Below are 14,873 nucleotides of genomic sequence, written 5' to 3'. Positions count from 1 at the left end.
GCCCGGCCCCGCCGCCGCCCGGCCCCGCCGCCGCCCGGCCCCGCCGCCGCCCGGCCCCGCCGCCGCCCGGCCCCGCCGCCATGGCCGCCAGCGCCTCAGCCGCTCGCGCTCCGCCGCGCCGCCAGGGGGCGCGGGGCGGGGGCGGCGCTCTCGCGAGAGCGGCGGCGTGTGGCCGTGCGGCGGCGGCGGCGCTGTGCTGAGGGGAGCGCGTGCCCGACGGTAAGCGCGGCCGCAGCGGCCACCGCGGGCGCGGGGCTGGGCCGAGGCAGGGGCAGGGGCGGCTGCGCGGAGCGGGGACGGACACGCGTTACCTCTCTGCGGGGGGAGGCGAGGCGAGGCGGTGGTGTCGCTGGTTTCTGTGGGGGGTTCTGTCGGCCATCCCGCCGCCCGCGCCAGGCCGCGCTGCGAGAGATGCACCGCGGCCCGGCTGCGCTGCAGCAGGCGCGACGCTGGGCCCGGCTCGCGGTGCACGGCGGGGCTCCGGCGGCCCAGCATCCCACCTCGGGTGCCACCGGGAGTCCTCAGCTGACAGCCGCTCAGGCGGCGCCCGGCAGCGCGGTCAGAAGGTTCAGTGTCCGTGGCAGAGGGTTAGCGGGGATCCAGTACGGAGACGTGGGCGGTTTTTTGACTGAGCTCGCTTTTTGTGCCTGTGAGAAGTTAAGATGCTAGCGGGCCTAAAGCCATCGCCTTCACTGAAATCTTTTGTCAAGAGCTGCGCTTTTCAGAGGTTGCATAAGCAATAACAGTCTGGTTAGGAACCATCGGGAGCTGCCCTGCACCGTGTTTGCTGAGAGTTTGGAAGACATAGGTTCACTTCTCTGCCTTTTGGCTAAGATCAAGTGTAGTGCTCTTGTCACCTTGATATCTATTTATTTCTGGGGATGGAATGACACTGTTGTCTGTAGCATCCAGCAACAGGGCTAAGGGTAATGGTCATAAGCTGGAACACAAAAAGTTCCACTGAAACACAAAGAAAAACTTTACTGTGAGGGAGCCCTGGCACAGACTGGCCAGGGAGGGTGTGGAGTCTTCTTCTCTGGAGGTTTCCAAACCTGCCTGAACACGTTCTTGCGTGACCTGCTGAAGCGCAGGGAGTTGGACTGGATGAGCTCCAGAGGTCCCTTCCAGCCCCTGCCATTCTCTCAAGTTGGTCAGTGGTTTGAGCCAGAGCTGTCAGAGGTTTGGTTAGGCATTCATTCAGATTAAGCTTGGTATCTGTGGCTAGGATTAAAGGAAAAAACTGACAGAGGAACAGGGATGTCTTCTGCTGGGGTTTTGGGTAAGGTATGCAGTCATGGGAGAGGAAGAAAGCCCACAGACACATGAAAAACACTGTCATAATGTTGTATTGATGGATATACAAAGAGCAACACTATCTTTGGGGCCATATGCTTCAAGCAGAGCAAGGGATTTGGCAATTGTATTCCAAAGGGTTTTAAAAGCAAAAGTCTCAAAGATAGTTGTGTTGTAATGGTGAATCTGCATTAAGATAAGAGTATGTCTCCTCCATTCTGCAGTATCTACTTTGGTATTGTGTGGAGCTAAGGTGTAGTGATTTCGGGCCTTCACGTTCAGATGTGAAGGGGAAGCTTTGTGATGTTACGAGCCTGTCGTGCAGTTCTTTAAAGGTATATTTAAGATTGATGGAATACAATGATCAAAACTTGTTGTCTCAGCTGCACTGGTGACTTGTGACCCTTCAGAACATGGCAGTTGTGAAGGCATCCCGGTACTTGTGCAGTGTGTGCTGACTGGCCTCTTCCAGGGCTAAAACAGGCTGCAAAGGCAGTTGCGTGTGGTGGGGCCTGTGGCACAGACCCAGCGCGGTGCAGGTGGGTGAAAACCACCAGAGTTGCAGAAAATGTATTACCTGAAGCTTTATGATTATTCTTTAAGGTGTTCATATCAGTCTTAGGTAGAACTGGTCAGAGGTTATGTTTTCTGCTTGTGGCTCACAAAACACGGTGGTACCTACTTGTTCTGAAGTGAAGCTGTCCCCCCAGCAGAAGCTCCTCGCGTGATGTTGATGCCATACTGTATAAAGTGCTTGTTCTTTCTGGCAGTGTCTGCAGTTCAGCTCATGTGCTTACAGTACTTCTCTCCCTGACCGCAACTCCCACGTACCTAATTTGGGACAGTTGCTTAAGAGGAACTTCTGTTTTTTGGCGGGGTGAAATGGAAATGAAGAGGGATTTCAGCTCAAAGAAGCCACCTGGTTTAAAACCACATGAAGTCAGGTCAGAGACACCTTCAGAACAGGCAACTGAAAGAAATGGTTGTACATTTATCAATAGAGCCTGTTTGCTGTAAGGTTTTGTGACCTTCAGAAGCTTTTCCCCAGCTAAGGCCTGGCCATCCCTCCCAGGTTATTCAACATCTGTTGGAAACAATGGAGCTCAAAGTGAAAAACTGGTAAAACCAGTTCTCTGACGGCCTCTGAGCAGATTGTTGTGCCAGGAAGGATTGTCTCCTCCTTCTCCTCTGCTCCCCAGACACGTAGTATGTAAGGAAATAGTTATTTTTGTCTAGCAGTTTCCGATCTTTGAATAAAGCAGAAGAAGACAAGCAAGGGAAGGAAGAGCATGGCAGGGAGTGTGGAGGCTGCTCCCGGAGGAGGAACGCTGTGACCCCAGCTCTGGCTGCAGGGGCTCTGCACTGACAGTCCTCCAGCTGTGGGTGTTAACAGGAACAGCCAGAAATCTGTCTACAAGGGCTGGTGAGGTTACTTGGCGATTAGGAACTGCTTCATTTGGGCGGTTTTTGTGTTTCACAGCGGTACCCTTTCTTCTGGCTACGTGCACACACGTACTGCTTTTCGTATCTGTGCGTGATGCTGTGGAAGCCGGGCCAGGTGTGGTAAGGCCTGTGCGTGTGCAAGCGCCGTTTCTGTCCCTCCGGGAGTTACCCGCAGCCATAACGGGCTCGCACAGCCGTTGCTGGAGCTTCTCGGGACGGAAGGGTGAGCTGTGCCGCTGCGCGGGCTGGCTGCGGGGCAGGCACGTGCCGGGGGCTGTTCATGGCACGGGGCGCCACGGTTGCAGAAACAAGAAGAAAGGAGAAATAACGAAGATGGCGGTTTTGTTGCAAAACGCTGTGGGGCTGCGGTTGAGGCTGCCCCGGAGTTGGGGGGCGGTGAGGCCCGGCCCGGCCACAGCCGCGAGGCGGGGCGCGTACTGCCCGCCCCGATAGCGCGCGGGGCGGGGCGCGCTCCCGCCTGCCCGCCCGCGGCCGCGCGCCCGCACTGCCCGGCACGGCACAGCCCAGCCGAGCACGAGTGGTGCGAGCGCGTAACGGCCCCCGGGAGCCCCGTCCTGCCGGGGCAGCGGAGCCCGTGCCTTCCTTCTCCCTTCGCTCCGAGAGTAAGTGCGCGGTCAGCTCTGGCTGGGTGAGGGGAGCGTTCCGTGACGCGGTACAGCCGTGGTGCGCGGCCTCCGCGTGGATGGAAACGGTTCGATGGCGTGGAAACAGGGGACGGGAACATCTTCCTCATGAGGAAAGGCTGCAGGACCTGGGGCTATTGAGCCTGGAGAGAGAAGACTGAGGTGGGACCTCATCAGCGCTTATAAGTACCTGAAGGGTGGGTGTCAGGAGGGTGAGGCAATACTTTTTTCCTGTGCAGTGACAGGTCTAGGGGTAATGGACATAGGCTGAAACGCAAAAAGTTCCACTTAAACACAAGGAAGAACTTCTTTCCTTGAGGGATGAGGGAGCCCTGGCACAGGCTGCCCAGAGAGAGTGTGGAATGTCCATCTCTGGAGGTTTTCCAAGCCCTCCTGAACGCGTTCCTGTGTCCCTTGATCGAAGTGAACCTGCTTTAGCAGGGGGTTGGGCTGGATGAGCTCTAGAGGTCCCTTCAAACCCCTGCTATTCTATGATTTTGTTCTATGAAATTGCTGAAAGTGGTGACTCTGTATTGCACTGTCTAGCAGATGTAATTGTGTTTTGTTACTGTTGAGCCTGAGCATATGACCTCAGGTTATTTCAGGGCATGGGACCTGAAAATATCTTGGATGCCTGGTGCAATTGGGGGTGATGGGGAAGCATGGAAATAGGTCGTTACCCCCACTTGGTTATGTTAGAGGCTCATGGAAACTGCAAAGAAGGATGGAATGACTCTCATCCTCGTTAGTTCTGTTGACTAATTTTTGACAAAGCATAAGAAGAGATGGCTGCCTAGAGGAAGGCAGCATTCATTTACTTTCTCTACAGTGTGGAGAGAGACTTTTGCAATCAAAAAAACCCAACTCACCACCCTCAAAAACCCCTAAAAACCTAAACCCAACACACAGAAGTATTTTTTTAGAGATCACTAGAGGAGCCTGTGTAAGTTTATTAAGTTTGACTGTGCTGGTATGAAGGTACTGATGCAAAGTGTGAAAAAATGGTGTCCAGCCCAGTTCCCTAGTGGCATGAAGTCAGAACCGTGTAAATGGAGAAGCAGCATGCTTTGGGCTTGTTATTTGTAGCTGCACAGCTTAACATCATTTTCACGAAAGGCTTTTAAGTACATTATCTGTTGTGTAAGCAAACACAGCAATTACATTTGGCCTTTCAGACTTTGACTGAAACTTGCTATCATATAAGGGTGATGAATTAAATAATAAAGGACAATATGAAAGTTTTTGTTTACTTTTGAGTACACAACAGTTTTTAATACAGCTTATGGCAATGTTTTCTTGACTCTCTGCTTTTGCATTAATACCTTGAGATTACATCTGGGAGCTAGGGCTCCCACTTATGTTTTCCTTTAGGTTGTACATGAGAGAGTTGACAGGGGAGATAAAGTCCCAGGGTTGTTGTGAAGAGAAAGCTTACCTGTTATTGAACATCACTAGCAAGGTGAGGATTGTGAAACTTTACAGAATTGAACCTGTGAGTGTAAAACACATAACTGTTTTTCAGAGCACAGAATAGAGAGTGATCTATTTTGGACATCTGAACCCTGTTTAATTTGGTGTAGAATTAAGCTTAAAATAAAAGTCAAATTCTTTTCTCTTGTAGTTGTGCTCTGTGCTTTCTAGCAGATGAGATGTTCTGGCGAGGATGGGATTGAGCTGGGTGCAGGGGCTTGGGGTGGCTTCTGTGCCTGCACCATGCCTCATGGCTGGGGGCACCTGGGAGAGGGGAAGCCTGTGCTGTGGGGGGAACCAATGGAAATGCAGCTTCTGCCTCACAGCAAACTGCTGCTTCTGTCAGCTTTGACTTCTCCGAGCCATTCCTAGCCCTTGACTACTGGACACACACAGCATATGTACTGGTGGGTCCTGGCTGTAGAAGGAGTTTTAGGTTGCAGTCTATAATGGCCTCAGAGCTTGGAAACTGCACACTAAATAGCTGCTCAGTAGCAAGCTCTGTGGTCATCTTGTCAGTCTTTACTTGCAGAATCTTTACCAGTGTAACTTGTGTAGAAATTTGCTATTTAAGCCCCTTTTACTTTGTAGGATGTGCTGAAGCTGAGAAAGTTACCACAGCTGTTATAATGGGCAGTTGCTGTTAAGTTTTGGCCTTTGCAGCTGGCTGAAGAGTGATCTGTGGATGAACACTTGGCTTTTCAGTGCATCAGACTATCAGAATGTCTCGTTTCTGGGAGCCAGTTCCTTTGCCTGAGTTTGAAAAAAGAGTGATGGAAGCATGTCATACTCCTTGCCAGGCTGTTCTCCAGCTCTGGCTGAGCTGCTGGACCTTGCATGGATCAGCCCTCAGCTGCTGACTGGCCATAAAAGCCAGAGAAAGATGAGTAGCAGAAGGGATTGCCTGAGCTCCTGCGGTTGGAGCTGTTGTCAAATATCTGTTGGCTTTGCTGCAATTGTGCAAATTCCATGGGTGGAGGCATTGGGAGAGACAGACTGTGGTCACTCCTGGAGGGAGCTTTGTCTGTGTTTGGAAAACTTGCATCTCTGTAGGGTCTCAGGGGGTTTTTATTCACCTTTACAGTGAAACAGACCAGATGGTTCTTCATATGATGCCCTTCCTCTTCTGTTAAAGAGGAATAGAAACTATTAAGAAACGTCATTGTCTTTTAGGAACACTTCAAGAATGAGTCCACCACAAGATAAAAGTAGAAATTCCTGCAGCAGTGAGCCTCTGGCAAAGTGCCTTCGAGCAAAGAAGGACCTGGAAACAGCCATATCTGGAATTGTCAAAGCTGAGCAGCAGATCAGAGAGAACTGGCAGGAGGTAACTGTACAGTATGTTTAAAAACCCTACGTTTTAATAACATGAATGTAAGGACACTTTTTATCATTTCAGAGTACTGTCTGTTACGAGGGTGGTCTGAAATGTTCCTAGAGCCTTGCAAGCATCTTGCTGTGTAGTTTGGTCATGCTTTTGATAAAGGTATTCCTGTATTCCTAGCTAGGGTGTGCAGTAGTTCCCAAAGCTGCTGGTTGAAACATCACAATGGAGAGATACTGTCCCTAACATTGTACTTCAAAGCTTCTTTAGGGTAGCCTTGGAACTTTGACTGACCCAAGTCACACAGTGCTGGGGGTGACTGTGGGTAGTGCTTGAGGAATAAATGAATTACTCCAAAATTACCACTTAGCTGTGACAAACGTTCTTTTGTCATCAGCAGAGGCTCGTTCATCCTGTTTGGCAGATGTTCTAGAGCCAGTCTGTGTTCCCTTGCAGGTGAAAGGGAAGATTCACAGCCACATCAGCCGGCACCTGGAGTGCCTGCGCAGCAGGGAGGTCTGGCTGTTTGAGCAGGTGGATCTCATCCAGCAGCTGAAGGAGGAGGCCCTGCAGCAGCAGGCCCAGCAGCTCTACTGGGTAAGGTTTGGTGGCAAATTGTTGCACTCACACTTTTGGAGTCATCTTTGTCCTTGCAGTTACTTTCTCTATTTTAGTCTCAGAAGCTAAAGGGGTAACAAACATGTGTTTTGTCTTCTGTGCAGTATCTGGGACAATTCAATTGCCTTATTCATCAGCTGGAACGCTCCTACAGCAACGAACTTGCAAACCAGATTTCAGTTTGCCTGGAGAGGTAAGTGATATTAGCTATTGATGGCAATTGAAGTAAGAGGAGAATCTTGCCTTTTGCTGGCTATTTATTCTGTGCTTGTCTTGTCGATAGGCATCTCTTTATTTTTGTGCAAGTATTAACAGTCTTTTGTTACCTAATTGGTGCCAAGTCTCCTGGGGAGCCTTTTTATGAAATAGTGGACTGATTCCCAAAACATGACAGGTGAAGAAGATTGCCTTTTGGCTTTTTTTCCCCCCCTTTCTGTAACTAGTGTCTTACTCTTTCAGACTGGAAAGTCTCACTCTGAAACCAGAGGAGTCTTCTATTCTCAATTTTGAGGCTGACACATCTTACCTTCGCCAGGCTATTACCTCCTTTGGTTCAATTAAAACAATGGTAAGCACCAAGACTTTCCTAGGTTGGAATACTTGAAGAAAAACTTGTTTTTGAGGCAGTAGTGGGATACATCCCAGGTGATATTTCTACTTTTAGTTACAGCTTGAATGGACTTTGCATCTGAGTCATATAGTTTTTCGTTTCTTAACTATTGTATGTAGTTCTGACTGTGACTGGGCTTTAGATCTAGTTGCAGACATGTTGTTTTCATATATTTTGGCAGAGAATGAGGGAATGATGATGGTGTTCTTGTCATGGTAATAGCTATGCATTGTACATGGCCTTTGGGATTCTAATGCAAGCAGTGTGTTTCCAGTGTTATTGGAGATAATTCTCTGTCAGAATTCTCAGTCCTATTTTTATAGTAAGTCTTTCTCCATTCAGTTTTTAAATGTTGGGAAAATTGTTTGGCACAAAGAACCGACCAGTGGTAAGTGTGCTTCACTTCTGCTTTATTGTAGAACTGCAGAATTGAGATTTAAATTGTTACTTTCCTTACAGCAGACCTCGGAGAGAGACCACACTTCTCCCTGGTTCCCAGGGCAGAGCTGTGCCCTAATGAACCGTGAGCAGGTAAGATTAAGACTTGTGTCTGTGAGTGTTTAATTGCATTAAAGGGAAAAGCAGAAGTGGAGCAGAGCATGTTGCCTTGCTCGAGTAACAACTCCCGTTTGCTTGTTGGGATGTTTGAGGAGCCAGGAAGTCAGTGGAGCACTTGTGGCCTGATGTTTTTGCCACTCCAGGAACAGGCATGTGAGAACACACTATGAAAAGGAGTTTGGAGTGGGACTGCCAAGATTTTGTAATTAGATGTTCCTTGGTATTGTCAAGCCAGGATTTAGACCTGTCCCAATTCCTTTTAATGCAGAAATCTTGGGGGAATCTTATGTCGGGCTCTGCACAGAAACAGCACCAGGGAGTGAAGGAGAGTAGCAAATAAGGAAGAGGGGTTGTGGTCAGGAACAGGGTTACAGCTGGGTTACATGTACCAGGACTGTGCCTGGCAGAAGTTGCCACTTCCCTTTCTTGTCCTTTTGGTCTGTGAAGAGTCTGGGATCACAAAACAATCTATGAATGCTGTGTCTCAAGCTCATACAAGCGATTGATGATTTACTTCTTCATTAGAAGGGACTGTGTTCTCTTTGGGTTCAGCAGTGCAGCTGCACACTGAATGCCTGTTTTAGGGTGCACTGTAGATTGCCTCAGCAATTCAACTCTCTCCTAACCAAGAACATTCCTTCTCAGCAGAAAACATTGTGTGGGACAGTGAGTGCCTCGCTTGCTGACTGGCTACTTGGCAGCAGACCTGGGGGTGTTTGCCCAGCTCCCTATGTCCCCAGCACCAATCTTGAGGAATGGGTTACACAAAAATGTGTGTCAGAGCCCAGCCAGGTAAGCCTTTTATGCACCAACCTGTTTTTTAATCAAGGAGAAAACACAGTATCATCTGGCAGGCAGAGTATGGTGGGAATTGAACCTTTTGCAATCCTCTTCCCTCTGCCTCGTGTTCATCCATTTCGTTTGCACTGGCTGTCAGAGTGCCCCAAGCTGCAGCTGCAAACAGCTCCTTAACATTGTTCTTTAGTGTTAATAGTTGCATTTTAACATGTCTTTACCAGGATTTAAATTCTCCCAAAGTCTGTTATTTTGAGCAAGCCTGGGGAAATTTGAAAGATCTGGAGAACTGGCTGCTGCAGAATCAACAGTGTGATGTTGCTGGAAAGACGGAGTCCGCTGGCCGCAAGGACTCCACCTCTACTTCCAGCTCATCCTTCTCCACTCTTGAAAAGCTGGAGGAATTGGAATTCTTTGGCCAAGAAGAGATGGACCTTTCTGACTGGCTGCTTACTCCTGACACGGAAAATGAAAGCAGTGCTTCAGATGAGAAATGGAAGTCTGAATTCAAACCTTTTAGGGAAGAGTTTAATTGGAATGATTGGCTCCTCAAAGCTGAGACATGTACCAGTTGTTGTGGCGGCCAGGTCAAAAATGTGGAAATTGAAAACCTGGGAAATCTGAAGTGCCTGAATGAGCATCTTGATGGAAAGAAGTCACCCACCACATCTGCTGTAAATGCTTGGCTGCTTCAGCATCCCCAGGCCTCGTTTAAGGTGGAAGACATCTGCAAAGCCAACGAACCGTGCGCCAGCTTCTCAGAATGCGTGTGTGATGACAACTGTGGAAAAGAGGCTCTGTGTAAATGGCTTCTGAGGAAGGAAGGGAAGGATAAAAACGGAGTTGCAGTCAGCCAGAAAGATGTACCAAACCCTGAGCATGAGAAGACAAGGTTTGCTGCCAGTAGCTGGCTGGACCCCACGCAGCAGCTGCCAGGGCAGCCCCTTAGCACAGAGAAAGCAGATTGTTCGGCAGAGATCGCGGAGCCCTTGAAAGTGCTGCTGGAGAGGCCTCTGACGAGCTGGCTGGCCAGGGCTGAGCACAAAGCAGCCAGTGCAGAGGAGAAGGCCAGTAGGGAAAAGGCAGATAATAGTTTCAAGAGTCCTTTCCTGGACCTCTTGGCTCCATTCCACCTCCCTTTGAACGTAAACAGTTGGGTGTTGACTTCAAACAACCTGGAAAGCGCAACCCCGCCTCCAGCAGAAGATAAATGGCTTCTTCGCAAGAAAGCACAAGTGAGCGTAAGTTCTTGTTACTGCCCTTACTCCAGCCAGCATGCTGGCTTTGTGCTGCTAGTGTAATGCCAGTCTCCTCTCCTAAATTCACAGCTGCTCTGGATAATACTGACCAACAGCTTTCAGGTTTATTAGCGCCTGTAATGCTTTCAGTGGTTATTGCTTAGGTAGCGAAGTGGATGAGATCAGTGTTTGAACACAAACCAAGGTGGTATGTTGTTCTGAGTGAAGCAAATATTCATCTCAAAGACTCAGAACTCAGTCTTGTTTTCTTTTTGAACACTTGTCAGGGTTTCAAGATACAGTCAGGGTTTCAAGATACATCAGCATGTATTTACGTTTGGACATCAGTAATCAAGGTGACTTCTCTTTCAGGACTTTGGCCTTCCTACAGTTTGTGACCTTTTTGCCTGTATGAAACTCAATGGAGATAAAGAAAAATGGCTGTATCAGACTCCTTTGCAGGTGAGATGCACAGAATGTGTTATAACAGCTGAGCCTAAAGGTAACTGGGGCTACAGAATCCAGTTGCTGGCAGCCAGCTGTTGTCTTCAGAGCTCTCTACATGTGGCATTGAACAGCATTCCCATTTTGTCCCCCTGTACCATCTTAACAGGTGTGACCATTCTACCTTCTCCTTCTTCCTCCTCTTCTGATCACGAGCCAGGGAGGGAATTACTTAGTAACTCTTGAGTAACTCACTCTTCAGTTGATTGGCACTTGGTAAAATCTTGGTAACTTGTGTTGTAGCTAGAATGTGCCATTGATGTCTAAATTTCTAGGCAGTGTCTTTCTTATCTCTAAAGTATTTACAGCTGACGTCATCTTTTTCCTTTCTGCCAAGAGAACTCTTTTATCATTGCTTTTAAAATGCATGAAGGAAGTCCTTCTTGGCAGGTATTCTTCAAACCCTAAAAGGCAAGATATTCATTCCTAGGTCATTTAGTCATTTAGGATGACTTTTTTTTTTTAGCAGGTTGTCTTATACATGTTGTGTATTGTTTTTCCCCCAAATGGTTGCTTTCTGTTTATCAAAGAGAATAACCCTGTTCTAAATCTGTTTAGATGTGAAGAACTGGCAGCATGGAAACCACTCCCCTCCTGCTGATGGATCGCACATCACGCTGAGAGACTGCAGCCAGATGAATTCTTGTGTTTTGTGTTTGGCTGTCTGCTTTTTCTTCTAAAATCCTAACAAAAAGATTACTCACCTAACAGAGTTACAGGGCAGGAGATGCCTTTTTGTTATGATTCATTCTGAAATGTGAACCCACCGAGCATAAGCAATCTGATACTATAGAGATGTTAGTAAATTCCTATCTATTATGGGACTATGTGAATCTTCTTTAATGGGTTGTCACTTCAAGTATATCGAAGCCACTGCAAATGCAAAGCAAAATCTCTGTGGTGCTGAGAACCGTCCACCTCTGGCAGTGAGTTTAGAAGTGCTGCTGTTCCTTTCAGCTGCTACAGCTTTGTCACGAGTTGGGTTGGAGCTGATGGGCACTGCAGGGCTGTGTTTGGAAGTGGTTGCTTTTCCTGAGCATTTGCTGATGAGGAAGGTTTTGTGTGTATCGTGCATTGGTGTGTCTGCTTGCTGAGGACAGATAGTCCAGGTTTTGCAGAAGAGGGACCTGACCCTTGCCAGGAGAACTGATAATATAGAATGAAAACTCTTGCAAATTTTGGAGCCATTCAGGGAAGAGGGTGGGATGTTCATTGTCATGCAGCAGCAGGTCAGATCACACTGTGCTCCCAGCGTTCAGTAACTTGTTTGAATTTCACTGGAAAGGCTGTAAGATGAAATGTCTGGTTCTAGATAAGTTCACCAGGAGCTTATGTTGACTGAACCACTGCAGAGCAGGCATCTTAGCCACATAGTATCAAAGGGTACTATTTGGGGAATTAGATGCCTTCTCATCAGATTGATGTCATGCTGTGTAATTGGGAAACACTAACTTGGCAAACTGTGTGGCCCCCACTGATCCATGTTAAAGACAGGTAGCTTTCCATGGTGTTATGCACATGAAAGTGGGGTCGAGTAACTCCAATCCCTGCCGCAGTGGGCAGACTGAGACACACCTCTCCAGGTATTTTAGCATTTTGAGCCCCTAGGAAAGAGTGCAGAGATGTTAGACAGAGCTGTGGGTCAGGCCTGTCAGCTTGCTTGAAAAACTGTGAACTTAACAATGTTTCTGGTGCAGCTTCTACTCAGTAAATTGCTCTGAGTGACCATAACCAATAGGCACCCACCCCTTCTCCCCATCCCCACAGCCTGCCTGGCAATAAAAGGGAGTTCAGTTCTGCACAACCCTCTAAAGAATCATTAGCAAGCCCCAATATTATCACTTTGCAGTGTGAACACAGTCCTACCTGACAAAACCCATGTGTTTGCTTGGAAAGAAGCTTTTAGCCTGAGATGGGAGGACACTGTGCATCTGACTCCCAAAGGGCAGAACAGCAGTGAAGCACTGGAGGCTTACGTCCCATCAGTCGAGGTTTTCTGCTGGAAGCTGCATGGGAAATGCACTGTGACAAACCAACAACAGCCCAATTCAATTGGCAGTCTGACTTCATGGGTGACGTGCAGCCCTCCTCTTACAATCCCCTGTAGTTGTCATTGTGTGCTACTTGGTCAGTTCATTACGAGCCTTTAAAACCAGGGGTGTGTGTTCCTTTACTTGGCTGACCTGTTATCACTAATTGTATTTATGTAAAACATTGATTAGTCTTTTCCATTAAAAAATAATCACATTATGATGTGTGTGATGTGTCTCTTTTAAGAAGCACCCCTGCAGCCCCTTGCCTCCTCACCTCCGTTCTGTGCCACTGTGGCAGCTCTGCGGCCGTCCCGGGCAGGTCATGGGATTAGACAGTTAGTCTGTCCTCTCAGTGACCTGGGGAGCCTCAGTGGGCAGGTCACAGGGGTTAGTTCATCCTCTCAGCAACCTGAGAAGTCGTGGCAGCAGCACACAGCACCAGGGGAACTCGCTCCTGGCACACAGTCCCAGGGTAACTTGCTCCTGGCAGCAAGGCCTAGGCACTCGGCTGGTGGGGTGGCGTTGGCTGGCCTTTGCTCGACTGCTCTGAGGATCACTGCTCCAAGTTTAGGAGGGGCTCTGGAACACTTCCGGAGGGTTTATGGATTTTAATTGCCTTCATTCCTCTTTTCTCATGGCTGTAGAACATCTCTGGTCTGGCCACGCTGGCAGAAGTTAGTTCCGCTCTGGCTCTTCTGCTCTTGTGGTTTTTGAACATCAAACTTGCTGCGTGTCTTGTTCCTCCTTTGAGGATTTTCCATTCCTTTAACCTCCTGGCTGCATTGTACCATTAAGAGCACAATTCTCATGAGCCAGCACACAGCTGGGCCTGGCAGCGTTTCAACCCAGATGCCTTGAATTTCATGTGTGGGTGTGTGTACACAGAGGTTTTCTAAATGGAGGAGCCTTATGGCTGGTTTCAGGCAGGAGACTCTGCCCCAGCCAAGAGCATGCTTGGGAAGGCAGCAAGGGAAGGTGCCCCAGCCTCAGTGGAGGAGCAGGGAAAGGCCAGCACCTGGCAGCCTTCTAGCCCATGGCAGCAGTGCTGGCTGTGGGCCAGAAAGCAACAGGCCATCGCCTCTGTTAGATATACACAGAGCGCCGGGACATCCTTTGTAAGGGCACAACTCAGTGCTGCGCTGGAGCCCTGGGAAGCAAAGGGCAGGAGGGTGCAAGTGGCACCAGCAGCTCTCTCCCTCCCTCCCAAATGCCCACCCAAAGCTGGGCTGCTCATAGGGCTCCTGAGGCACCGGACCCACCGCCCTCTGACTCAAACTTGCCGTGGGGCCAAGGCGACAGCAGAGGGAGAGACATTTGACAGACACATAAGACTAGTATCAATGATGCTGGGAACATAGCTGTACTGGGTTTGGCTGTACCCTGTAGGGTCCCTGCAGTGCCTGGCATCCAACACTCACACAGTACACACTTAAAACATATCAATTATCTGTCTAGAATTTATTAAGCACAGAATTAACTTGCTAAAGCATACAAAAAGTTCCCCCTCCTTTCCCAGTCCCAGATTAGGTCAGAGGAATCACAGGCTGTGAACACTGGACCATTTTCCTGCCCTAACATCCATTTCCCTCCTGTTTTCAGAAGCAGCTTCTGCTTCATGGAAGAAGCTGGAGATTCCTGCCACAGAAATGACTTTTACCAAATTCCCCCAACCATAAGAGAAGTCACCAGCTGTCAGGGAACGGCAAACATGCTTTGCTTCTCTGTTCCAAAGACTACACGACAGCAGCTTCACAAGACTCAAAAAGCTTTCATGATACCCGTTGTCTGGACTCCCTCCCTTACTGCCGCAGCACAGAAAGCTGTCTCAGATCTCTGGGCAACAAACAACGATGCCACAACCACCACTGTGAGAGGATGAAGCACCGCTCCAGGATGGCCAAGCTCTCCCCTGCTTACTTTCATGTGAGTGGATGAGAGCTTGCCTGCCAAGTCCTGTCTGCAGCTTTATTCCACTTCCTTCGATACCCATTGAACTCAGACATACTTTTGGTCACAACTTTATTGCAATTGTTTGCCATTTGGTTGCGAACACATCAAGTCCTGACACACAACATCACAAACATGTTCTCTGCATCCCATTCGTAGAGCTCACCTCCCTTACAGCTGCCTCCCTGCTGGTATTTCATAGTTCAAGCTATGGATCACTCCATACACAAACTGGGTTATGACCCAAAGCTTTTAATAGCCCTAGAAACAGCTCTTTCAGAAAGCTGCCCTGAGCTCTGCCCTGAGGTGAGCAATTCCAGGAAACAGGAGCTTGCTGCTGACCAGATAAAACACTAAGTTGTCTCAAGAGCCAGCCAAGCTGTGAGGTTGTGGCAA

General features: G+C 48.7%; 1 protein-coding gene across 10 annotated transcripts; it reads left to right on the top strand.

Annotated features, from left to right (window-relative positions):
• The first annotated feature begins 131 nt into the window (after nucleotides 1–131).
• NCOA4 (nuclear receptor coactivator 4) lies at nucleotides 132–12,747 on the top strand. Of its 10 annotated transcripts, XM_062001890.1 has the most exons (11): nucleotides 3,229–3,542; nucleotides 4,752–4,839; nucleotides 6,024–6,177; nucleotides 6,631–6,771; nucleotides 6,897–6,985; nucleotides 7,252–7,360; nucleotides 7,862–7,933; nucleotides 8,606–8,752; nucleotides 8,980–9,996; nucleotides 10,366–10,455; nucleotides 11,056–12,747. In XM_062001890.1, exons 3-11 carry the CDS (start codon nucleotides 6,037–6,039, stop codon nucleotides 11,059–11,061), a joined length of 1,812 nt encoding a protein of 603 aa, XP_061857874.1. In that variant the 5' UTR covers nucleotides 3,229–3,542; nucleotides 4,752–4,839; nucleotides 6,024–6,036; the 3' UTR covers nucleotides 11,062–12,747. The 10 variants fall into 10 exon arrangements, with proteins under 10 accessions (XP_061857881.1, XP_061857880.1, XP_061857874.1 ...); XM_062001897.1 differs by lacking the exons at nucleotides 3,229–3,542; nucleotides 4,752–4,839 and adding an exon at nucleotides 132–219 and having other exon boundaries at nucleotides 8,980–9,990; XM_062001896.1 differs by lacking the exons at nucleotides 3,229–3,542; nucleotides 4,752–4,839 and adding an exon at nucleotides 132–219.
• Nucleotides 12,748–14,873: the final 2,126 nt, after the last annotated feature.

The sequence above is a fragment of the Colius striatus genome, chromosome 8, assembly GCF_028858725.1.
Source record: "Colius striatus isolate bColStr4 chromosome 8, bColStr4.1.hap1, whole genome shotgun sequence".
NCBI lineage: Eukaryota > Metazoa > Chordata > Aves > Coliiformes > Coliidae > Colius > Colius striatus.
Note: the sequence above shows the minus strand (reverse complement) of the source record. Positions and strands in the feature narration are given on the sequence as shown.

Coding starts and splice junctions, on each gene's coding strand:
- NCOA4 (XM_062001896.1), top strand. CDS start 6,037: ATGAGTCCACCACAAGATAAAAGTAGAAATTCCTGCAGCAGTGAGCCT. Junction 7,361..7,861: donor TTGGTTCAATTAAAACAATG/GTAAGCACCAAG, acceptor CTTTCCTTACAG/CAGACCTCGGAGAGAGACCA. Junction 8,753..8,979: donor GTGTGTCAGAGCCCAGCCAG/GTAAGCCTTTTA, acceptor TGTCTTTACCAG/GATTTAAATTCTCCCAAAGT.